The 26,673-nt window shown below is 43.1% G+C and overlaps 1 protein-coding gene across 9 annotated transcripts in view; it reads right to left on the reverse strand.

Annotated features, from left to right (window-relative positions):
• MARCHF8 (membrane associated ring-CH-type finger 8) overlaps positions 1-26,178 on the reverse strand; it is a 90,724-nt gene extending 64,546 nt beyond the window's left edge. For 7 of the 9 annotated variants that reach the window (XM_064430675.1, XM_064430673.1, XM_064430676.1 and 4 more), the window contains exons 1-2: positions 26,039-26,178; positions 4,628-4,806 (exon numbers count right to left, since the gene is read on the reverse strand). In XM_064430675.1, coding sequence (XP_064286745.1) covers positions 4,628-4,723 — 96 coding nt within the window. In that variant the 5' untranslated portion in view covers positions 4,724-4,806; positions 26,039-26,178. Of the gene's footprint in view, positions 1-4,627; positions 4,807-7,304; positions 7,375-23,837; positions 24,225-26,038 lie in introns of those variants that run through there. The other 2 variants (XM_064430669.1, XM_064430671.1) reach the window with 2 other exon arrangements.
• Positions 26,179-26,673: the final 495 nt, after the last annotated feature.

A 26,673-nucleotide genomic window follows, 5' to 3' on the forward strand; every position in this document is an offset into this window, starting at 1 on the left:
GAGGAAAACTCCTCTGCTCTCCACATACCCCATGCCCACCATGTTCTGCAGCAGAACATGGTGCTTGGCCATCAGCACAAGCATCTGCAAACTGGGACTCAGCAAAGCAGACATCTCAAAGGACCTAGTGACAAAGGCTTCCAGCTGCTCAGCTTTTATCCATACACCTCAAGTCCTTTACAAGGCTAGTCAGCAGAAGAGTCAAGATAGCACAAGAACCCAAAGGATTTGCCCAGTGCCATCTAGCAGGTTGGTAGAACAAAAACAAATCCCACATTACAGACCTGGCTTAATTCAGGCCTGGCTGCACTCTGTGTGCTTCTTGACAGTTTTCCAGATACCACACCAAAGGCAAGGTAAGTCATGTTCTTGACAGAAACACATGGGACAGTAGAAGAAAGCCCTTAAGCTGGCAAGGCGCAGGAAGAGTGGAAAATGTAACTTTTTCTGAGAAATGATTTATGATCCATTGAAAAACACAGTAAAAAACAAGATTTGAATTGTCAGAAAAGGTCTTCAAATTCCCACCCACTATAAGCCTATGCCTACAAGAAGTACAGCAGGAGAAGCACATTCTGCTTCTCACAGAAGAGATAAAGAATACTCAGACAAAAATCCTTCCATAGTTAGCCAGTTTCGATACAAAGAAAACTTCAGAAAGGAAAAATATCAAGCCCCATGTTAATATATGACATAGCTACACATAAACACACAAATCACAGTACAAAAAAAAAAAAGGGGGTAAAATTCACAAAGGATTTAGAACCTGGCTGCTTAATTAATGATTTAGTTCAATGGACAAGCAAAACCAAACACACCCACACAGAATCTTACAAAGCCTGAGTATCTGGACCAAATTCAGCCACTCAGAGACTACATTCACAGCTCAAAGTCCAAAAAGTGAATGGAGAAAGTCAAAGAGTGCTTCTGTACCTTAAAAACAGCTCTCAAAGTGTCACTCTAGATTCAACAACATAAAGCACACACTTTTACCTTGAGAATACTGATCTATGACTACAAACTCTTGCAAACGCATCAATTGCCTTTTTTCCCCTAAGTCCTGCTTTTCCAGTAAGACATGGCTTATTTGAATCAATAGGCCATAGTGCCTTTCCTGTTACAGGATGCAGGAGGTCATTACAAAGGCAGAAGAACTTAATGAAGATGCATCACAATATGCTTCTCTCACCACAATTTCATCCAGACAAATTAGGCACTCAGTATGTTCCAGATGACAGCTCTGAGAAATACCTGGAGATGTCAGGGACAATCACAGCATGTAGCAGCCAGTAATACTACACAGTACTTAGAAAACAAGAGAGGTGAGCAGAAGGGAGTTTCAGCTGATGAACTGGAATCAGCAAATTTAAATCTGACTAGTACATTGATCTGCATCTGTGATAAATGCTGTGTGATCTTTGATAACAGCTCAGTATTGATTCACAAATTAAGGCTATTGAGAAGCAACAGCATACTTGCACCAACATCTCATGATCTCTCATTCAGCACTGATCCCACCCATCCCTGATCTGCTTATGAGATCTGCAGAGATCACAGCACCAGAGGCCATGGATGCTGCACATTTTTAGAAGAGTGGTGAAAAGCTATTGCTGAGGGAGCGTCACTCACTGCAGTAACACTAACAAATTGTAGCAGACATCAGTCTGCTTCAGTGAGGAAGGCAGAAAGCCCTATAAAAGACAATGATATAACAAACACAGAACTCCACCTCAATCACATGCTGCATTGTTTCCTTGTTTCCCATGAAATCCTGAGAGCTGTTTGCTTTTGCATGCACTAGGAAACATTGCTGCCAGCACCCTGCCCACCAAACAGGGGAAGGGGGCTGTAGCTTCCCACACACAATAGAGCAACTCTCCCTTAAATCAGGTAAGCATGAAGCTATTCCTAGTGAAGGGTAAGTAAGAAGCTAATGATGGTTATTAATAGCCCTTAAAGCTATCAGTTCATCTGAGTTAAACACAAGAGTAATAATCCCTTTATGACCTTCCTTATTTTACTGGGGAAATGGACAAAGTTTCACAAAATACTGCTGCTAACCTCAGATTTCAACTATTTTAAATGTTGAAATTACATTAACCTGAATCTGTCAGGCTCTCATGTATATATATCACTAAGGACATAGACCAGAAATGGTAGGCAAAAGCCTTTCCTCCTAACCCTTCTTCAAATTCAATAGGATTTTTGCCACAGTCTTCCACAGGCATTGAATCTACATTTTAATCTGCCATGAAGCATGCCTAGGTATTATACATCATCACTCAGTTTGAGAAACTGGATTGCAATGATAAAGTTGGTAAGGATTTCTTGCTGTTCTTCACTTAGCCACAAAACAATAGTCCAGAAAATTTCCTCTTCTAGCACGAAAAACTAAAATAAAACCAAGCTTTAACCTGAAATGCAAGAGCTACATCTTGACCAGAAGCATAGAAGAGAAGAAAAAATAAGAAATCTGTACTGTTCAGATTGAGAATTCTTCCTCTGCAGCTCTATGAGAAATGTGGATAACTAACCACATCCATAATCACGAAAGATAGCAGAATATAAAGCATGTTCTGGGAAATAGGAAAGACACTGATTTTTCAGAGACTGGTGGAAGTTCTCTCTAGGCACCTTGGTCCTTCATTTCCTGTGCTTCTTGAGCCTTTCCTCCAAAGGAATTCTTACAATGCAGGATGTAGGTCACAACAAGCCAAAGGTCTGGTTTGAAATAGCAAAAATGAAAACAAGACAAAATTTCATCTGCTAGATGACACTCTACCTTTATTCACCTTGGCTTTAGCCACACCTTGCTAATAAACAGGGGAGATGGAGACAGGAAGGACATGACTTGAGAAACACAAAGTGTTTCTAAGTTAGCCTAATCTATTGCTTGCATGGTCCCACTTTCTGTTCAACAACTATTCTGTTCTAATATGCCAAGGCTTGAAAATATAACAGCAGCCCAGCAAGGGGAACAATAATCAACATTTCAGCTAGTTATCATGAAGGAAACACAGGTGATATTTGTTAACACCAGTCACTGTGTTGGAAATTAAAAACATGTTCAGAAGAAGAGTTGAGACTCTCACTTGAGCCCACTGTGGGGTTAGAGGCACAAGTTGCTCTGATCTGCCTCCTAACCCACCGTCCCAGAGCAGAGTAAATTCACAGCACTGCCCTGCATTTGACAAAGGAGCTGTTTCACTCAGCACATACAGTTACTATATGGGAGAGCACCAAAGGGAGCAAACAGCAGAGCTCTCTTACCCAGGGAGATGCTCAGACAGTAACTGTATGTGACAGGGGAAGTGACAGATTCCAGCAGACTCCTGAGACAGTGTGTTTTATGGATTTAGAGCATCTCCTCTGTGATGGTAACTTCTTGCCTAGTTCTGGCGACCAAAAGCAGCAGTGTGCCAGCCTAATTAATCACTGATTTAAGAATCTGAATGGCTAGAATCCATTTTAAGATGTTACTAAGGAAAATGCTCAAACCAGCCAATATTAGGACAGTTTATTTCTCCTGGTGACTTTGATAGGTGCAATCTAGAGAGCTGTCTGGTGAGATGGGTCATCAGGGCAAATTATCCCAACACATCAGAAATTACTCTTTTACCCTACTCGAAGTTAGGGTGTAGCTTATGTATAAGGGACTAGAAAGACACTGTCATGTTACAGAAAGAGATTCACCCACACTGTCTGTAACCAGCACCACTCTAGGTCTCCTCAGAGTTAACCACTGCTGAGTAGTCCACAAAGCAAGCCCTGCAGCTGTGCCATACTGTGAATGTTCTCCTGAAGTCATTTTGTGTTAAAGCTACAAAACCACAAAGATGTTTCTGTGGAACTGACAGATAATATAAGATCAATGCAGTACAGTGTACACTAAAGCATGATGCACATTAAGGTTTTTGGGCTGGATCAAACACAGTCCAGATAAATAAGGTTGACATGAGAAGACTAGACATAGTCTAGTCTTCTTCACATGATATTACAAACTGTTAAGTGGTGTATTGATTGGATTTTACCAGATTCATAATCAGTAGATACCACAGATATTTTTGCATTAGCACCACAGCAAGACCTCAGATTGATTCCACTCACACACACACTCCCAAATTAAGAATGCAAATCATATTGCATAAACCAGTACAGTATGTATACATATGGGTGTATACAGCCTTCCTTGTGATATTCTAGTCACTTTGAAATACAGCACAGCTACTACATGCTACCAAGAGCAAAGAAAAACAGGATGCATGGCTACATATAGGAGCTCACATTCCATAAAGTTTTTCTTTAAATACACCTGTAACAGCTTCTACAATAATGGTATTAGAGCCATCATCCAAATCCCTATCTGCCTTGAATTCTTATGCAAAATAGAGGGCTGTAACTTGCATTTTGCAGAAGTTACTCAACAACAATCTCTAGAATTTTGCAGCAAGCTGCTTTAAAATAGCAAACACAAAAATAAGAAGATAATTTGGTAGCATTTGTCCTCACTAAAAGGACCAGAAATGCAAGGAGTTGGTCTTTGGAATAGAATCAGGTCTGATTTGGTAACCCCTATCATTTTAGGCTTAGATAACTTCCAGTGAAAATCAAGCATATCTGACAGTACCTGTTCTTCTTTTTCTTTGGTCTTGCTCCTGGAGACTCTGGAAGAGGTAACATCCTGAGCTGGAATGACAGAGATTTGATGCAGTGGCATGTTCATCACACCGCCTTGTTTGGTCCTATCATTTACAGGAAGGAGGCTTGAACGCAGTGCTCATTCTGTGCCATTGTAAGGCCTTGCAACTAAAAAATAAAAATATTAGATGATGTTAAAGTAGCTTGAAATGCAGTAATTTCTAAACCAAAGCTATGCCATCCACTGGACCAAGACATATGTCTTATTTTCTCTGGATTCTGGTGCTCTTGCTGGGTGAAAAGAGACACAGAAAGTCTAAAGAATTTTAACTAGACAGGTCAGAGCACAATTAACGCAAAATGAACAAATAAATTCTCAACCAGTTCTGAAAGCATTCTAAGAGCAGATCTAGAGGGCAGGGATCATGCTTGAGTTTGCTTGGATAGGGAGAGAGGAAGCGCAGCTCTCCAAGCTGAGCGCGCTGCCTGGAGGTCCAGGGAACAAAGCTCACACCAGTAAGTTTCCTGAACTGCCAGCCCCCCATACTGGATCAAATTGCCTCAGGAGTCATCCTAAAAAAACCTGAATGCTGCAGTTTTGGCCAAAAACAGAAAACAGCCTGCATTTGGCTCTTGTCATTCATATAAACCTGTACCAGTTGAAAGATGTATCACATGAGCTGTTCCTTTCCTAAGACTATTAGAGATTAATATAATCAAAATCCCTCAGTAGGGATTGTGAATTCACTGGATGGACTACACACACTTTATCCTTCTTCTACTAATGTAACAGGGAAGCTTTACACATAGGAAAGATAGTCATAGACATAAATTAGCCAAAATTGGCAATGCTAACCTGAAAGGCAGACATAATTAACCATACCTTTTATTAGATTAGTGAAGTTACAATAAGTAAAAAGCTTTTCGAAACATGTAATATCATGGAGTGTTTATTTGGAATGTAATTTGCCATATATGAGACACAATCAATTGTGTTTAAAGAACAGATTAGAAAGGAATTAACACAGCAGGGACTATATTAAACAGGGCAACTGAATGATGCACTGTTCTGTTTCCATAACATACCAACTTTTTTTTTGTCTGGTTCTGAATCTGAAAAAGCAGAAAACAGACTAGATAAATTCTCTATGTATTATGTTGTTTAGTAATTTGGAAGTAGTATAGCTTAGCACTTGGTGTATACCCTTAATTTATACTGCACACATTTTTTATGTAATATTTAATTGGAAGTTTTAAAGATAGAACCAGACCACTCAGCATATTTAGTGTAATCAAAAACCTAAAAAGCCTGGCTTATTTCCACTAGACTCCACAGGAATACTGCAGTTGTGTAAAATGAAAACAGGATCAACTATTTTGACTGGTTTTGATTAAACAATAGAAAAAAAAAAAATTAAGTTCCAAGGCACTTTATATGAACGACAGTTCCCTATCCTCTTTTCACCGAAGGGAAAGAATTACCAAAGGTTGTAGAGAAAGTCATGAACAAAACCAAAAATGTAAGCAAGGCCTGCTGCATCCCAATCACACACTCCATCTGCTGCATGATGCTGTTTGCCCGTTCGAGCGCTCAGCCAAGTTCAAGAGCTTTACTGACACGTGGGCAGGATTTGTATTACTCCCACAGAGGCCAAGACAGCATCATAAAGCACGCATGAGAGCTTTAAAGGCAACGCCTCCGTAACTTTCAGGCATCACTTACTTTAAAAGCAAAATATATCAGTGTGCATAAAACTAGCAACAAGGACACTTCCGTACTGGAGGACAAATGCAAACATGAGATTTACCAGCATTATTGAATCCCAGCACAAAGAGAAAGCACAGAACCTCCTCAGATCCTCCCCACACCTGCTTAGTTACATCCTCTAAAAGAGCCAAGCCAGAGGGAATATAAACATGAGCCAAGATGGGATTATCAAACCACAATAAACAAGGCAGGAAGGGAAGGTATTTTCCCAAGAAAACAGAGAAAGGAAATCCAGAGAACATTAAGCTTCAATGAAAATATGCCAGGTAATATATTCTGTACTATTGCCTGCGATAACGGAGCAAAAGTGAAGGAGTTCTGCTCTGTGTCTCCCCTCAAAAAGGGTTATGGGCTTGCAGGCAAGGACAAGTTATGACTATAAAGAGAACAAGAAAAATTATTGGAAAACACAGTTAACCCTCTCTGATGATGGCAAACAAGTCAAACCAGTATTTCTGCAGGTATTTCAAGGACAGCATGTGTTAGAATTCTTTGAAAGAGTTCAAACAGCAGATATAATCCAACTGTGTATTCAAAGATGATGTGAAACAGCCCTCCTCTGGTAAAGAAGCCTGGCAGACACTCTAATAAAGCCTGCCTTTGTTCAAGGGTGGCTTAGAGAAGCTGTAAACTAAACCCAGATGCCACCCTGTCGCATCCCCAATCTGCTGGGTCCCTAATAATGCACACAACTCAAATTCTGTCTGTATCAACCTAAAGCACTTTAACTCCACAGTGCTAATTAAAGGATAAAGTTACGTGAATGAACAGACCATCTGCAGTACTGAGTACAAACAGACAAGCATGCCAGAAAAGCAATGCCACTCAAAGCCAACACAAAGCAAGTTATGACAAGTTCCACAGGATATCTCACAGCTAAATTAATTCCATGTCCTACCTGATTCAAAGGTGAGGAATTGGGCACCTGCAAAGAAGGATCCAAACTTGAAGCACATGAAATTGGGGGCCTGCCAAAGAAGGAAGAAGTGCTAAGGCAATGAGACTGCTCCTATACAGCCCCTTCTGTTCAGGATTCCAGTCAGGTGTTTAGGCCATACCTCACACAAAATGCAAATTCCTCATTACTACAGCATCTCCATCCAATGGCAGAGCATACTTGCCCAGGAGGTGGCAGGTAGGGGCTCAGCTTCCTCCTTCCCTGTGTTTTATTTGGTTCATAACTTCCTGCAAAGCTGCCTGGGGCACATGAGAATGCCAAGACAGAGGACAGCTTGAAGCTCAGCTGTTGCTCTTATCTATAGCCACACTGGCTCCTAAAAGATGGACTCCAGCCATACTCCCATTGCAGAGTCTTCAAAAAAAGTGCCATTTCAAAAGACAAAAGTAAAAAATCCTGGCTGCAGAGCCCCCAGACAATCTTTGTTCAGTAAAGCTAAGATTTCACCCACTCGGGTAGTTCCAGTTTTGCTTTCTGCAGGATGGGCAAAACAGTAACTAAAAATGCCTGCAGACACCTGGAACCACATCACCTAGGCCCTCATTACATTGCTGGAACCACAAAGCTGCAGCAAAATCAGCCAGATTCAGAGAACACAGGACAGAGTCTCTCAAGGTAGCTGAGAGAAAGTCAGGAGGAAAGGAAGGAAAAGCATGGACATGACTTGGGCCTGGTGGCTGGGGCATTCCCTGAACAGTACATCTGACAGAAGCAGAAAATTATGTTCTTCTGGGTTATCAGCAGGAAGTACTTGGTGTTAAGGAAACCTTCCAGTCTGACCATTCCCATGACTCTGGCAGTGGCACTTCCAACACCAGAGACTTCCACTGCTGGGACTGAAGCCTCTTCAAAGCAGGAGGCTCCTGTGAGCCCACGAGACCCCTGCTTGACTCCCTGCACACCCCACTCACACAGTCAGACCAGGTTTCCCTACTGGTTTGTCCCCAGGTTTCCCCATGGCAGCATCTCAGATGTCTTGTTCCACAAAACCATTTATTCACAGTGCAGGAACACAAACAGCCTGAGCTGGTGCCTCCAAGGAGTACTCCAACAAAGGACCCCCTGGGCTTTTATCCCATCCCACAGTCTACCTGCACACAAATCTCACTCTTCGTCCTGAGTCCCCTGCTCCTGCTGTGTCTGCCAGTGTCCATCCACCTACCTCACTGGCACCATTCATCTTCCCGCCCTTTGATGTCCAAGAGGCTGGAAATTCATGGCTTCTTGTCTCTGGCCCCCACCCAGAGCTCAATCTGCATCTTGCAAACTGAGCTACCTGCACCAGATGTATCCCTCAGCAAAGAGAAGGGACAACAACAGGAAACCTCAGAATAACTGAAGTAGGTGGAAACCACTTGGAATTCCTGCTTTAATCATCCACCCTGTCAAGACCTCAGTTTCCCAAGTGACAAGCAAGAATGTGAGATGAACGAAATGATCTGTAACTTGTGGATTGTTAAGAGTGTCAAGTGCCATTGAAGAATGCAGATGGAAGTCTTTCCTCACCTGTCCCCTACTGCAGCCCTCTGCCCATTACATATTCCAACATAAAGGCTAAACTACTCTTTAACAAAGATTCACAGCTGGAATGGGGCAAGTAAGCACAAATCAGGATTTCCTGACTGTGGTTTGGTACCTACCAGAGTCTACAAACAGATTCTCTTAGGTCATTTATACTTCAGAAAGTCCACCATATTCCCTTGCTACACAGGGTACGCTGGAAAACTTCAACAGAAGCTCAGGAGCTGTAGTGGCACTGGCTGCAGATGCACACAGGCCTTACCAAAAGAAATGCATCTCGAGGATGCATGTAAGTGTGTACAAATGCTTTGTATTACTCAGAAGGGGTAAAAATGCACCAGTCAAATAGGTCAGTTGCTTTCCTGTTTAAAGTACAATAGGTATTCTGGATTAAAATAATATGTCTTTACATGCATGAAAGATATGCCCTGGACCCTGTGGCAGAAGGAAGATGATAGTCACTAACAGAAGGAAATTGGAAAGAATTTCACCTGTGAGTTGTTCTGGTCTGCCCCAAGGTTTCTTAACTTCTCTTCAACAGCCTTAGCCCACAGTAGTGATAGTGAGCAGCATCACCTATGTCAGTGCTCTGACAATCTGTTGCAGGGTGGACGGGTTAAAAATAAAGCAACAGATCACTGATGTCCACATAATGTAGACATTGAAGTACAATCCACTGCTGTGACAATCCTGCCATGGGATAAATCAATCTGTAGACTGCAGGGTCTTCCAGGGGCAGGCTGAAAATTCTGCTCCGAGACTTTGTGGATTGCTGCCATGCAGTCTGGTCTTCTGACACTTCCCCTCTATGCAGCACAAAGCCTGACCAACACAAAAAGGAATGGAAACTCCCTGAAGAAATCTGCTGCTAGATAGTGTAACATCTTCGTCAGCTGGCTTACTTGCTCATAACAAGACTTGAAACAAGCTATTAATGCAGATTTGGAATATTTTTCTGCCGGACAGCTTGATGTGAAATATCAAAGCTCCATTTAAAAAACTCCTTTGGTTTTGTGTTTTTGTCATTCCTCTGTAGGTAACAGAAGCCCTCATGCAGTGACTTTAGTAAATTCCTGTGTGCATCTTGACTTTTCCTAGCTACCTGGACATTTCAGATGGATATAGCTGATGTCTACTTTCTCTACACTACATTTTCCATAATTGCAATTATTTCCAATCGTATCAGCTTGTGTTGGCTCCAGTTTGAAGCTTTTATTTATTTCATTTTGAGCTTGTTCAGACTCTTCCCCTACTAATGTATCTTACGTAATGCTCTTCTAGAGATGACAGATGTGCATTTTCAAAAAGAGGATCCTGCATCTGCATTTCATTTTAGTTTACTGCAGCTTAATCAGTACTTTGTTAACAGCAGTATTTAAGAGATGTTATCAAGCCTCAAGCACTTCACATGCATTTGTTAACTTGACAAACAAATCTAATCAAGAGAGCTTAAGGGAGAGGAACTAACACTTCCTTTCCTGCAGTACCTTTCACATTTCACTTTTAATGTTGTACTAATCCTGAAAAGAACGCCTGCGTTCAAACCAGGCAGATATAATTCTGGATTATTGCTATTTACAGCTCTGAGTCTGCCCATGTATCTTGCACTGTTTACTAGCTTAGCTGTAACTTCTCCCTTCATTATCTCAGTTCCTCCTTTCCTCCACCAGCTAGTGTCCCCAAACTAATCAGCTTCAAGACTAAGTTTGAATATATTTTTAAGTCATGCTGTTGAGTAGCTGAAATCAAAAGAAAGACTTTTGTACTCCCTTCCCATGATTTCAATGGAAGCTGAGAAAGATCTGGACCACTGAAAAACAAGTTTCCTTAAAAACTGTTCCCTTCAAACTAAATCAACTGATAAATGCAATTATGAACTAGCTTGGTTAGCATTCAGGAAAACAAATGTCACTTTCCTTTGTTACAACAACCCAATAGTACAGTCTTTACAGTCTGCTGAGAAACCAAGAAATTACTTTTGTCTGCTTCTGGTACTAATAGCATTTTACCTGCATCAGAAGCATCACTGATCATTCTTGATGTCCTGTGGAAAAAACAAAGCACCAGGTGCTCCACACACACCTGTGGCAGTAAGCTCCTGCTACAGATGCAAAACTTCTTTAGCATCAGCAGTCTGCTGCTTCACAGAGATTTTTAAGAAACTCCCTTTGTATATTTTTTTATGAAACAGACAATAATAACATCAGCAATAATCCCTGGGACAGTCTCAAACTACAAAAAGCAAAAAGCAAAAGAAGTAAAGCAAGAGTCTGATTCTCTACTTTGGAAAGTCCTAATGAGGGAGGCCAGGGAGAAGTAACAGCCAGGGCTCCTGTTTTCTCAGCCAGCAAATTCCTCTACCTGCTCCACTGAATTCCCAAATCTCTTTGCATAAGGGGGTCTCATTCACTCTCTTGCCTCAATAATCACCATTTCTCCTCACTCCTTCACATTAAAGACATCTTGCTTCTGAACAAAGCACGTCTAGCACATGAACCCCACTCACAGCAAGCTGTGAGTCTTTACAGCTTTGCTGCAAGCAGGACATTACATCACAGCCTGTTTGGGGCTTGCCTTATCACTTTGAGCCATGATCCCATCAACTCCCAGCATAAGTAGAGACTGGCTTCCTGAGAAATTAATGCCCCCTCTCCAGAAGAGGCATTCTTCCCTCCAATCTGGCACTGAAGCCACCCTGCAGATCAAAAATTAGGATCTCTTCATCACACAACTGTAAATTTTTCTAAAAGATATGGATGAAGACTTGCTTCGTTACAATAGTCATTGTCAGAGAAGAACATGCCACAGTATTACGCCCATTCCTACAGTTTCTGAGAGAAGCTGTCTTTCCTTCTTCACTGCATGTCCAAAAGTAATGCACAGCAGTAACTTACATGGATTCCACAACAGTGTGAACACAGGCTTGGGACTAGTCCACCAAGACTGCTGCAGCTGGTCGACTGCAACTGCAGATCATCCTGCAATCAGCACAGAAGGGGCCACAGTACAGCTACTGAATACAAAAAACACTCACCCTACTCATGTGTGAGCACCAAAACCCATACAACTGTGACATGCCTCAGAAAGACAGCAAGTGATATCAAGGACAAGGTAATGCCCCAGACCTCCATTTGCAGAATAACTGCAAATCTATTGGGAAAAAAGCCCACATGATCATTGTGATTTGGCAAGTGCTCCATGTTACAATTTATATTTTTTAGAAGAAAATGTAATGAAGATAATAATCCAGTGGAATAAGAGATATAGTAATACATGTATAGACCAGGGAGAGGAATTTGCACCAATTACTTGCAGGTAAATTTCTAGTTTAGTACACAAATCCACGTGATACAATGTAACACCTATAGATAATTTATGATCCTTTCCTATTCTCTATTATAATCCTTCTGCTGTTCATAAAACTAAATCAGTTCTGAAATCCAAGGAAAAATTGCTCTGTATTTTTATCTTAAAGATTATTAAAGATGATTAAAAAATGCATACACTTACATTGAAGACAACAAAAGCCTGGGTTTCTCAACCAGTATAAATATTTACAATGCGAGACAGTGATGAAACAGAACAATCTCACCATTGTTCAGGGTGGACATTGCTCACATTCTATATTGTACAGAGATAACAACAATGCATTTTTTAGGAAAATTCTGTGCTACATCACTTATTTTCCATTACATCAGAGACAAACAGTTGTAAAAGCCATTTCCGAACAACAGGTACCTAATCAACATTCTTCACTATTGTTTAACTGCTACCAGGCACAACAGTCCTCTTAAGGCAGAGTAAAAAGAATATATATGATACTGTGTTTTGAAGAAATGTGAAATCATTCCTTCTTTGTCTTTTGGTGAGTAAGAAAGTTCCAAAGCCATGCACATAAGAAGGTATTTATTTTTAATAATTTATGAGTTAAATGTCAGGTAACTCTATTTATAGGTTTAAGTTGCAATATGTTTTTGCTGTGGAAGCTTTAATAAAATCTAGATTTCTGGATCACTATGACAAGCCTTTAAACTCTGAAGAAACACCTCTAAACCACATTCTTCAGGACTTGCCCAAAGCAACTGGAGACCCTAAAACCAGAGTATGCAGAAGCTCAAATGCAGAGTAAAAAGAGCAATGTATCAAACACCTTGTATCTGATTCTTCTGCTAACTTGCATGTCACAGATGAGTTTTATTTCATCCATAAATTCTCACATTTTAAAGTAACCTGATTTCTGATTCTCACTACCAGAAGTTGTTTGCAAATCCTCCAAATTTAAAAATTATAAATACATGTTAAATACAGGGAACTACGACGAGTCATTAAAGTATAACAGACTTTAGCAAGAACTTTTTATTGGGGAATATACTCAAGCATAGTATGTTTCCTAAAGGCTTTATATTTCTATCTTTTTCCATTCTGATACTTTCTCTGTACATTTGTTATGTCCAAGAATCCCCTGTGCAAAAGGCAATGTGGGAAGGACCAATACTGTGGCCTGCATGAGAACCTGTCCTCTAGGCAGAACAACATCCTGGGGGAGTAGAGTCCACACCTCACTGACACTGCTGCTCATCTTTATTTCAAGTATCCCCAATACAGAGGTGTGCTCACTGGCTGTGGTTCAAGAAGGCAAACCATTCGAGTTCTCTGGTGTAGCCAGTACTTCCACTTCCCACTTCCAGGCTGTTCCAGCCACCCAGACAGCTTTTGTGGAGTGCTATTGTTCCTCAGCATGGCAATGTACAGTACCTGGCACAACCAAGAGCACAGACTGAAGTGCTACAGTAAGACAAGCAATAACAGCACTACACATGAGTCACTCTCTCTGTTTCACACCTGCATTGTCACCAAAAATTGCCAGATCTTGATTTGAAAAAGCTGCTCGGCAGACAGACATGGTATTTCTTATCAACTTCAACATGAAAACTGTGCCTACAGTTTAAGAACCTATGTCATGGCATTATCATTAAAAAGTAAAGCTGTATAAAGCCCACAGACAGAGCCCAGGTCTGTGAACAGAACTAAATCCCTTCCAGTGCCAGAACAAGACAGCCTCTTCCAGCTGCAACCTTATCATGGGATTTGCTGGGTGGTTAAAAAGGCTGCATGTGTCTATCGTATTTTAAGTGTCCCTGGTGTAGTTTAAAGGCCAGGCAACTGACTGCAGATGGCTGACAAACAGTCACAGGCCAGCTCCCTGGGCCAGAGCTGACACCGACACGCGCTGGCAGCGGCGCAGCAGCCGCACCGCGTCCCTTCGTGCGGGTGTCATTTCACACCAGCCTGCTGGCACGTGTGTGCTGGGTCTGACCATCCTTCCCCACAACAGTGCTCTGTGCCACCCGAAAAGAAGGGACTGGCATTACTGAAACCCACTGACAAGGCATTCCTCACCACAGTCTATAAAGGGCCATTCATCCCCACTGTACCTAAAATAGCCACTGGATGCAATCATGAGATGAATACGTGACTGTGGATTCTTTTAAATCACTGCCTTCTTGCACAGACAAGGAAACAGTGTCCAGCAGTTGCATCCTCACCCATTGTCCTTGTTCTCAATTCACCAATCAAGTGTTGACCCTTTATGTTCCACTCAGTATTAGTCCCTTTGTTTCTAAAAGCACTTAGAAGTTTAGAGATTTTATGAGAAATTTAGAGAAACAGCACACAACTCCATCAATCCATTCCTATACACTTGCAAGATCTGTATAGAACCCTATTAAAGCAAACCCATCACAGCTTTCTATCACCAGAATTACAGCAGTGAAGTCCAGCTATCATTCACTATCTGCTCACTGCCAGCCAAACACATCCAGCTGCAGAAAGCTACTGAGACAGAGTGAAGTACCCAGGAACAGAAAAATGGTGCTTACTTAATGAGAAACACTTAGAACTGCACAGGCCTCTTTCTTGCTACTGGAGAAGAGGCTGACTTGCAGTGCCCTTCTGACCTACTCTTAAATGATTACCAGTTTTTACTCCAGCATGTGTTCCAAAGCAATCTCCCAAGTGTCTAGTAAGGGAGAGGGGAGGCCCAAGCCATCAGACAGCAAAATTCTGTGGGACAAAAGGTGGTTTTGAAGGAACCTGCTGACAACTGAACAATACAATGAAATGGATACTGGGATGCTGTTGCATATCTACAAGGCAGTAAAAGAACCTGCTATATGAAGTTCTCCAAAAAGGGAAATAAAATTCAGGAGCATGGCCACATCACTCATGCCAATTGACATGTCACATCCTTCAACCCAATCTCACATTACAAGTGGCTTTTCTGTCTTTTCCCCAAGCACACGGTCTTTGCTTTAAATTAGTTTAAACAGGAGCCGGTGAGATGAGCCAAGCGTGCTAAACAAGGCCGATGCAACTTTGGTGCATATGAGCACTACTGTAAAACCTGAAACACTCACGAAGACAAAACCTGGAAGAAACAGTAGTTTTTTATCAGGTATCTGCTGAAATTGAAAGCTAGAAGAAAAAAATTTATTAATTTATCAAGCTAAAATTTCATTAGTCCTCATGGAAAATCTACTGCTGGAGGAAGAGGCAAGCATCAAACCCATTGAATTTTACATCAACAGCACCCTTCACTGCAGAGAGGAAAACCCACACAACTCTACCCTACTCTCCTCCATGTTTTCCAGGACCCATATCAGCTGACTTTCTGGTTTCCTTCTCTAAGTAGCTACAATTATGATAATATTCAGGGACATCTGCTCTCCCAAAGAGCAGATGAAAAATAACTACAAATAATTTGAACAACTATTGAATTAGGCTAATGGAGAGATAACGATGTATTTCTCTATTAATCATTTCAAATGGCAAATGCAAGTTTGTTTTTTCTTTCCCAGCTGAAAAAAGAAAACTACCTCCTATTCCCAATGCAACAGATGTTACAAAGTCAAGACAAAAATCTCCTCCGTTTTCTGCTCACTTAAAACAGTTGGCTTGTTCAATTCTAGACAGTCCCATCTTTAGCACAGGCTCCCACACATGGGCTGTACAGCACATCAAGATGTTCACAAGGTATATAAAGACTAAAGATATCTTCTACTATTTCTGAAGTGACAGGAACCCATAAGTGACCAAAACACTGCTGCTTTCGTCTTAGAGGACCCAATCTCTCCCTTCAGCCTCTGGGCTCTACAGGAAGCAGCGCTGTGCCTGGGAAGAGGCATGGTCCCCTCTGCGTCACAAGTGACCTTGTGCCTGGCACGGTGCTTCTCCACTGCCTGCACTCTCCCTGAAAGAGGCATAAAGCCTTCACTTGGAGGAAGTTGCACTCCCTGTTTTTCAGGGACACATGCTATTCAGTGAATGGCATTACCTGGCAACATTACTATTATCGTACAAAGAAATAATCTGGTACAAGCTCACATCCCCTACATTTCCTGCAGAGTTAACACAAGTTTCACATCTCAGCAAGGCCAGCTGATCTCTCACTGCCTCATTACAGACAACAGAAGTCATTGAACTTAAGAAATAAAATCTACAAGAGGCTAACAAGCATTCAGATCCCAATCTCAGGAGATGTGACATACCTCAGCTGAAAAGGCTCCCTCTTCCTTGCTGTGCTGCTTCTGCAGCAAAGCAACACAGCTGTCTTAAAATGCTCAACCTAAGAGCTTCAAGCAGGAAACAACAATGTAATAGAATGTTCCTTTCTGTGCCCATGGATTGGGTTTTCTGGGGTAACTGCGGGTTTTTTTTAAAGGAAAAATAAAATCTCTAGGAAGCAGATGCCCACCAAGGAGCGCATCTTCTCTGCCTAAAAAAGACACTGCTGGAAAAACTGCAACCTACAGCATTTAGCTGGGGCAAAGGCTCAGAGGCAGAGCAAAATTACTACCATCAATGTCAGAATAGCTGGTGTCCCCTCAAAATTACCTCCCCAAACACTAATTCTTTCCCTACTGGCAAAACCACTTCAGTCTCCAATCTTGTCCTATATGTAGGTTATGAATTAGAAGGATTCTCTAATTATAGATCACCAGTGGAATTAGAAGGTAGATTATTTTCAGCAATTGTCTGATTAAGTCGGAGTTGCACTCAGTTGCAAATTAGTTACTGCTTTTTCCAAGACTACATCTTACACACGAATTTCCAATACATCATTTGGTATCTCTTCCAAAGCCATCATCTATCAGCAAAGACAACGCAGCTATCATACACCCAAGAAAGTGCTTAACATCTTCAAGTTTCTCACTCAAGGCCTAGAAAGAATGGAAGGAAGATGAAGAAATCTGGAAAGGCAGAGCCATCTTCACATGCCACTGGTGAAGGCACTTGCAAGCTGGAGTAATCCATCCCTCTGCAAGCTGTCATACTGGAGTGGCATCTTTTCTAGAAGGCCCAGAGACAGTGAAACGTGCTGTTTTATTGCTCACCAAGTTAAAGCGTGACTCAGCCTGACAGTGATTTTCTTCATTTTTTGGCACGTTACAATAAAGGAAGAAACAGAGGCCCACAGAAGAAAGGCTTGGCTCAGAAACTTGCCAACTGTCCTTGACTCTGAGGGGGTCACTGGACACAGAGAATAAACAGCATCTCAGAAAAGCTGGCCTTGGTGGGATGCACTGTGTACAGTCAAGCTGCTTTCCACTCCCATCCCCTGCTGACAAGAATTACTTTCAGACGTGAAACCCAACAGTTTCATCATCTTATTAAATTCCCAATTCCTGGCTCAGATGTCTCTCATACGCATTAGTTAGATTACATCAACCACAAAGACCTGCCCATGAGCCACACAGGATACAGCTCAAAAGCAATCACTCAGAGATTGGATAATCAGCTCTCTGAATTTCTCTTCCTTCATTCATAGAGGCAGCAATGCAAACTGTGTGTCAAGGGATAAGTGCATGCTTTGTAGTGTCACGTGGAAAGGGAGATAACACCCAGAGCATCAGGATGCAACTGGAAAACATACCTTCCTTGAGCAGAGCATCTACCCTGAAGCAGAACCATCCCTGCAGCCTGCTCCCACAACCCCTGCACGAGGCATAGACATTAAAGACGGGCTAAGCCAAACCCATGCAGGTCTTACAGAGCAGAGAGCCTTAATACAGCAGCTAATGAGGACTTGAAAAGGCAGCTGACAAACAGCCAACCAGCATGATGCCTGCAGGGTGTCACGGCCCTACCAAGTCCCTGCAAAACACCTATAGTTCTGCACAGTGAGAACATGCCAACTAAAAAACTACCCAGTAGGCAAAGATGGATGAGACAGACTGAACACGCGTCCAAGCTGACAAGCAGAGCTCAAGGAGACAGAGAGCACACAATCATAACAAATATCTAACAAGACACAATGAAAGATCACAGCCAAGAATAAAATTCATGAGGTATCTAATTCCCTCTGTATATAAGGAACTGATCCTGTGTTCTTTGCTCTCAGGCTGCTGGACCACATGATGCTATGTTTGCCAGGGTATCACTAACAAAGGAAAGTGAGTGAGAAATTGTATCTTGAATCACACATGTTCAACTGCAACTGAGCTGGGATCCTTGCCTTGTGGTTCGAGAAGCTGATACCAACACCACCAGTAAATAAAAGCCTAAGTCTGGGGCAGATACAAGTGGCTCAGGGTCCCCAAAACACCAAACACTCACCGTGTGAGATCCTGGGAACAAAAACACCACCAGAAGACTGCAAAGCATATGTGAGACTTACCCTACTGCATTTGGTATGCAGATACACAGAGGAGATGCTTCCACACTTCACTAGCAGCATCTCAAATGCAGCCTTACTGAGCAGGGATAAAATGCAAGGAGCACTTAGACAGACATAGTACGAAGCACAGGGCTTTGGCAGGGTCATCTCCTGTTGCTTTGAAGCTGCAGTTGTAATATATCACTTGCACAGTGCCTCACAGGAAGCAAAGCCACGTATTTCATTTAAGAAAGTAATCAGATGGATTAGGAAAGGTCAAAGAATAGCAATTTTGAACTTCTTGCCATTTGGAAATTACAGCAGTGTTGCAAGTTCCCCATGGTTTGCCTGGAAAACATCACAGGGCAGCTTTCCTATACTTCCAGGATGGCACATAAAAAGATACTCATCTCTAAAAGGTCTCAGGAGCTGCAGAGCTCTGCAGGCGTACTAGAGCAGGACTCTTTTTCAGACCCTGCCAAAGCATGCAGCAGCTTAAACAGAACAATACAGAGACCTTTCAAGCCTTGCAATTTTGCAATGATTGGAAAGAATTTCTGCAACACCAGAAATACTCGAGTGGTCTCAGTATGAGTTATCCTCCCCTGTCAGGTCTGACCCTAAGATGAAGGGTGCAAAATAGCTGAACATCACTGTCAAAATAATCACAGAAACAACATACATGCCTTGCACAAAGGAGCTGCTAAGAGGCAATATACAGTTTTCATGCCCCAAAACCAGAAGATATTTCAAGGCTTCAATAGGAAAGCACTGCATAAGAACATCAATGTGTTTAGAAGGCTGAAATCTGATCTTGTTTTTATTGGCTTCTGTTTTATTATGCCAGGAGCAAAGTTAAAACTCCCTTCCATATTTTAATCCAACCTGCTACTGTTTTTTGCTAATTCCCAAGATCAAGCCAGCCTGACAAGAATCATGTAATTTTACAAGGGTATCTCTCCTCCCTCCACCCCCTTAGTTTTCAGACACAAATTTTGTGAAGAGTCTGCTGCATTGTGCCAGCTCTAATTTGGTAACAATACTTTAAATTTCTCCTAAGCTTTCAGAAGGCCTTGCAATGGAAGAAGGCCATTCCACAGCAGAAGGATCAGCACAGTCTGAGATCCTGCATTTGGCATCCTGTGGTTGTAGGTTTTACAGGGGCCACTCACCCATCTGGCCCAGCTTATGTTTAAAAAGTGCCACCTCCATGGGCTTTGGCACAGGGTGAGGCTGCAGCTCCCAGCTGTGACATTGCAATTTATATTCCCTTCCTTCTGCAACATCTAAAGTTCCAGCAATTATGTGACATTTAGCCAACAGGTTCAGAAGTTACTGGCAGTGTGATTGCATAAGCCCACTTCCCCTTAGAGAACAGGTTAAAAATTTAAACAAAAATCCAAGAACCTTACAAATATCATTATACAGATGACAGCTGAGCTACAGGAAACAAAGGTGTGCATAGGTGAAGTAACTGAAACTGGAAAACAGGCCAGAAGCAGGAAAAAAGACTCAGATTTCCTGTCTCTCACAAAAAAATCCCTCTTTAGCTGCAAGAGAACTTCCTTTTCTTTTTAAAGCTAAGCAGATTTTTTTCTTCCCATTGAAACAAGACAGCATTTAGTTCAGTATGCATTTATCTTGTTTGGTGTAAAAAAATCTTTCCTCTAGAGAACACTTGCAATGTCAAAGAGCAGCAAATCTTCAGCCCACCTGCTTTTGTGGATTATATGCATGCACATATATACACATATAGACACATTTTATAGAAGCAGTTTCATTGTAAATCAATGGTCACAGATTGCACTAGAAAAAAACACACTGACAACAACTGTCCTTCCTAGTCCTGGCACTTTCAGCTCAGATTTGGCAGGCGAGCCCATGATGATTATTCTAAAAGCTCTAACAATAATTACAGTTAAAAGGACATTTTGGATGCAGAACTGCAAGGGGAACTCACGTCATTTACTAGAAGGGAATGTAAAATCAAAGCCTACTGTCAACTTCAGAGTCAGACTGCTCCCATGTGTGTTTTCTTCTCTGTCATTACCTATGGTAAATTATTACCTCACGCTCTTTACATTCCTCTGGTATGCCAGACTTCAGCATGCTTATGTATGATGAACCAAAAAGCTACTGCCAACTTGCACTACCTACTGTTGCAGAGTTCATCATGCTGTTAAATTCAAGTCTCTTAAGAGTGGTTTGCTGAAGGAGGCCACAGAAAATATGCAAGAAGACAAAACTACACTCAGATAGGGCAAGCAGAGTCATTTACAAGAATTTATTGCCATAATGTGGCCCATGTTATGAAACCATGGCAGAGCCCTGTATTGCATCACTTCCTGTTCTCTTATCCATCAATCTTCCCATAAATATTTATATGCACATAGAAAAAAAATAGATACACAGAAATATGCCTCATTTTTCCATTAGCCTTTCTCTTCTGACTGATGCATTCGTAGTTACAAGAGATTATAACAAGGATTGGCATAGTGGTGAATCACCCTCAATAGCACACTGTGCTTTTACAACTAGAAATAGAGGGATCAGAGAGATTAATCCTCTGTCCTGGATGAGACATGGAGCCAGTGACAGGGAAAGCAAATATAAATAGGCAGAGAAGGCTTTGTCTTCCTACAGCTCCCAATGGTTTTGAAGGAGTTTCTTCAACAAAGAAATGCTTTAGGAGACCTTTAGGGATGACATTAAACAAAGACATCCCTTTTGTAAATCCTGCAGTAATTTGGAGACGAGGAGTTCCCACCAATAATCCTGTGACATCACCTTCCCTCTCCCAGGAAAGTAAAGGCCAGGTCCACTGCCAAGAGAAGTGCTTACAGTAAAAGATCTGACTGAAAACTTCCTCAGTATTTAACTGGTGCTATAGGGGAGGTTGTTCAGAGTCAATTTGTTGCTTCCTTCAGTTAATGGTACTCAAATGGTCCTCCAGAGGCAAAATTCACCCAAATCCCAGGTCTAGAAGCCAGTTTCTAGTTTCAGTCCTAGGAGTCATGGCAATGTGTGGACCCCCATATATTGCTGTGGTGTGCTCATGGAATTTCTTGTGTAATGAGAAAGCAGAACTTCAGACTCAACTCTGGCAACAAGAACAGAAGAACAACTCCTTTCCCCAAGCTGCACAATAGCACAGAGTTATTAGCAGTAAGTAAGTCTGAGTGACAAATTATTCTGGTCATTAGAATCAACAGATCAGACCCAGGGGAAGCCTAGCTATTTATTCAGAAGCACTGGGTTTTTTTTCCTACAGATGCTCTTCCTTGCAGGCCCAGTACAAACACTAAAGAGGAATCAAAAAGCTTTTTAAAAATAAAGCACATTTGAGAGGAAGAGAATCACAAAGGATTAGTATACTTTTTAAAAAATGAGCAACTTCATGTGTAAACTTGAACCGTATTTTTTTCCTCTTTTTTGGTTTGTCACCTTCTGTCTTTCTTTCCTTTTCCTATTAACCAACTGACCCTTTGATTCAATCTTCCCTGATGAGAGAAGTTTCTCATCTTGTGTCAAGGACATGACAGAAGTCAAACTACTAGCTCAGGAAAGAACAGCTGACAACATTTTTATTCCTTGTAATGAACCTCTTATCTGGATGGTGCCTAAACATGATCTTACTGAAGCCATGACCAAACTGGGAGACAAACTCTGTCTTAGCTGAGGGAGCAGTGACCTGTTAAATGATGTTCTTAAATCCAAGCCTATCTTCCCAAGGAGAAACTCTGGTGCTGTTGTTCACCTGCAAAAAGAACTGGTGACATGTGTTCTGTCTTGATGCCCTTTGAAGGGCAGATATCAAGGCATTCCCAATGGATACACAGGATTTACCTACCCCCAAAATATACAGTATTTATACTCCATATGAATTTTGGCTATGTATTTTGCAAGGTTTACAGTGGAGATTCTTAAATGAGTCTCCAGGGATGAAGTGCTCATCTGCTGCCTTTATTTCATATAACTATGGAAAATCTCAGCCACACTTTCTAGAACCTTTCACTATTTTCCACCCATGACATATTACACATAAGTAATATATACGTATTTTATCTAGAATTTCCAACACTGTTTTCGGTTGTGTCCCATCAACCATGACATTCGGCCAGGTCAAATTCAAGATTTGCTACTAAGCCCCCCCACCTTGTCTGCAGATAGCAAATATTGAGCTCCAGAGTGGTGATCATTTTAAAAGACAGAGAAGCTTAACAATAATTTACAAACACCTTTGATCTAGATTGGGCCAAATGCAATAACTAGTGGGACATATAATAAAGGCCAGCCTTCCTTCTCAGTCCCTGGGGAAAAGAAACTGCAAGCACTAGAAACTGCTGATGGCTGAGAGCTCTTGCTGTTGGTGAGCTGTCTAGTGATGAGTTACAGTTAAGAGTAACAAAGCAGTAAAAGCATACATTTAATTGCAAAAAGACCAGGCTTCCAAGGGCTCTTGTCCATTTACCTGCCGCAGAATCAATAAACAAACACCATGTAATCCATTATTTGGTTTTTTAATGCTTCACATGAATGTGGCTACCTTGATAAATCCCACAAAAACATTGTGGGAAGCAGTGAAAAATAATCTGGTTTAGAAATTAAGAGTTATTTTGGGAAGTTTTCAGTAAAATCCAAACAGAAATAGTAAAACTGACCCTATCTCAGCAAAGAGCATTTCAACAATCCGGAGCTGTGAAAATTCACAGTGAACAAAGCCCACCCAGCAAGTGTAATGCCAGCTCTGCTATGCACTGAGCTGCCACCAGATCTCTGCAGTCATTCCACAAGTCAGCAGAACAGAAGTGCCAGCAAAGCCTGCCTGAGTTCTGCATCACTATGGAAATTAATACAGTGACTTAGATGTGCAATCAACATGGTTCACACAGCTCCTGCAGCAGCCAGCACTAGATGCTCCCAAGAAAGAACTGGCACAAGCAGTAAACAGATAACTCGTCCCCCAGGAAGATTTCCCCTCTAACACCTTATGCCCTGGAAGGGAAGTTTTTCCCAGACTTCGACTTCTTCATTCCTTAGAGCCTTCTACAGTTTTGCTAGTCACTATTTGTCTGCCACACACACAGTCCAAGCACAAGGTTGTTCAGGGTTCCTGGAAGTTCCTTCTTTCAATGCCTGTTAATTTTTTATGGTCCATCTACTGGCTCTTAAAGAATGCTAGTTAAACACTTCTACAGGCTCAAGAGTTCCTTATATTTTTTGGGGGGGAGGGTGGAAGGGCAGAACAAGAGCAAAACAAAATAAAAAAAAAAAAAAAGAAAAAAAAAAGAAAATACCTTGTTCCTGTTTTCATTGTTTCCTGGCAGACAGCCACACACACTCTATTATTCACACTTTCTGAAGCTAGCTATCAGTCAGGCCCATAGAGCTGACTGAGCTGTACATCAGGAAAGATCCATAGCAGGAGACTGCTTTTTCTTATGCAGCAGGATCAATTCAGGGCATGTAACCACCACCTTCAACTCCTTCCTTGAGCAGCATTATTACTGGAAGTTGTCACATTCCTGCAGCGCCCTGCCTTCCCAACTGATGTCAGTGTTTGGAAGAGCAGTAAGGAAATCAGTCTGTCAGACACTTTGGTACATTGCCTAAAGTACGTGCAACAGCCTCAGCAGCTGGGAAGTCCTTTCACCCTTGAACTTGTGACGCTTGTACAAAATGTTGGATCTAAAATAACAGAAGTTTAAATAAACAAATAAATAAACCAAAACAAACTCATCCTGAAAATATAGAAAGTTCATCCAGCATGCTGAATTAATGTATCCTCAGAACAGCTAAGACTGTGCAAAAGCAGCCTGGGAACAGGTCTATGTTCTAGCACTAGACCTCACCTGAGCATCTCCAACAATTCCAGCCCCACACCCATGCACTGAGGCACAAAAAGCATGTAGCTTTTCTTCCAATGTGACACCCCAAACAAAAAAAATCTCTTCTTTTTAACTAGTTTATAAGCAGAACTTCTGGCTAGGGCTAGCTGAAAGCCAAGTGAAAAAAAAAATCAAAAGAATAACAGAAAACCCAACACCATAACAACAAATATTCAGCGAATTGTTAATTTCTAAAGTTTACATTAGACCTAAGTCACACCAAGTTCCCAGCAAAAGGGCAGTTGCTCAGACTTCCACAGTCCTACCATTTCAGCAACCACAGCAGAATCAAGTCTCACTTTCTCTGAGCAGCCACAAGGTTGCTCTGAGGAGAATCTGGCACCAAGCAGTTTGGGCTGCAGCTGAGAAGCCCCTAACACACCCAGCAGGTATTACTCTGGGTCCTAGGGCATACCCCTGAGACGGGAACATTGATGTTTCCAGCAATCCTGGTCCTCAGGCAGGCTTAGCAGAACTCTGCATTAGTAGAAATTGATCAATGTTGACAGATTTCAAACAAAGTATCTTAGGTCTAATAAATAAAGTGTTTTTCAAAGAAAACTTTTCTCTGAAAATGTTTGACTAGGATTATTGCTAGATCAATCTCAGCCTCATCTGACACTACTCCAAACCAATTTTAGAAGCACAAATTCATAAAGACTGCTGCTGCTTCAGCTGAAGCGTTGCTGTCAGACCGGCTCTCTCCCACCCCCATCTTCCTTCCAGTATCTCTTTCCACCTCCACTCAGGCTCTAGCTAAATCGTCCCTTCTATGTTTATGCTGCCGGTTTATTTCACAGATTTGCGATGCTTGGAAATAGACCAGTCCTTTGCCCACTGCACAGCTGAGCCGCGCGTCCTCCTGCACTGCAGCTTGAGACCAACTGATCTGCCACTGGCACACCGTAATTCTCGCTTTGCTTGCACTTTTAGCTTACTAAAATGAGGCGAAGTTAAAGTGTTACAGTTTGGAACAACTCGAGCATTGCTCTGCCAGCCAACTAGCTCCAAGAAGCACGAAGGAATTCTGACTGTTCCCGAGTCTGTCGTGAAACTTCACGATTCCTTACGAACACGCTGCTACCAGCACACCTTGTGCACTGTTTTCCCTCTGGCCTCTGTTCCATGTTGCTCACGGAACGCGAATTCGCGTCCTCCTCCTAACGGGACACCTGGTGCAAACACGGTCCCTTTCCCACAGCTGATCCGCTCTCGGGTTCCCCGCAGCAGCACTAATGCTTCCAGCGCCGGCAGCAGCAGCTGAGGCTGTGCAGACAAAGACGGCGGAGGTGGGAAAGCCTCTTACCAGGGAATTAGGTGCCGCTTCCCCGGCTCCGCCGGAGGAGCAGCCCCGCACGCCCCGCGCAGAGCGCCCGCCCCGGTGCCCCCTGCCCGGCGGGGAGCCGGCCGGGCCCGCCGCTGCTGCTCGCCCTCACCTGCCGGACCCCGCGGGGCAGCTGCCGCCGGCGAGCCAGCGACCCCGGGGCAGGCGGCCCCGCACCAGCCCGCCCGGGCCCGGCCTCGGTGCCCGGCCTCGCGGCGCCGGACCCGGCCGGGCCCCCGCGGAGGAATCGGCGGCTGCCCGCGGCCAGGGCGGCGGCCGAGCCTACCTTGGTGGTGCCCCGCACAGGGCCCGGGCCGGCGGCTCCTCCTCCGGCTGCGGCGGCCGCTGCTGCCCATGCCCGGGGCCAGGAGGCGGCGGGCCGCGGGGCTGGGAGGCTCCTGCGCGGCCGGTCTCCCCCAGCCCTTCCCCGGCTCCTGTTTACCGCGGCTCCCCGGGCCGGGCTGCCTGTCAGCGCGCCGCCCCGCCCCGCCCCGCCCCCGCCGCCATGGCCCCGAGCAGCGCGGGCGGGCGGAGCGGGACGCGGCTGTCCCGGCGCCCGATCGCCTCCCGCCGGAGCCTCGCCGGGCGCGCTCCGGGCTGCGGCCCCGCTCCCGGAACGCGCTCCGGGCACCGGCGCGGGGGCGGCACGGGCGGCGACAGTCGGCACGGAGCGAGTGCGGTCCGGCTGTCCGCGCTCAGCCCTCAGCCCTGCCTCCGCAGCCGCGGGCGGGGGTGCTGCTGTCACTGTGGACGGGGTAAAGCGGCTGGCGCTCTAGCAGGTAGAATAAAGCATCTTAGCTTTATAGGGTGCCATTTAACTTTTTAAAATGCATGGATGTTGAAAGCCTGAAGATGGCTTAGGTGTTTTGTATTCATCGCTCACCTGCGCGTATTGATTTATCAGCAAAAAATACGTCAACA

Source organism: Passer domesticus, chromosome 8, assembly GCF_036417665.1.
Source record: "Passer domesticus isolate bPasDom1 chromosome 8, bPasDom1.hap1, whole genome shotgun sequence".
Classification (NCBI taxonomy): domain Eukaryota; kingdom Metazoa; phylum Chordata; class Aves; order Passeriformes; family Passeridae; genus Passer; species Passer domesticus.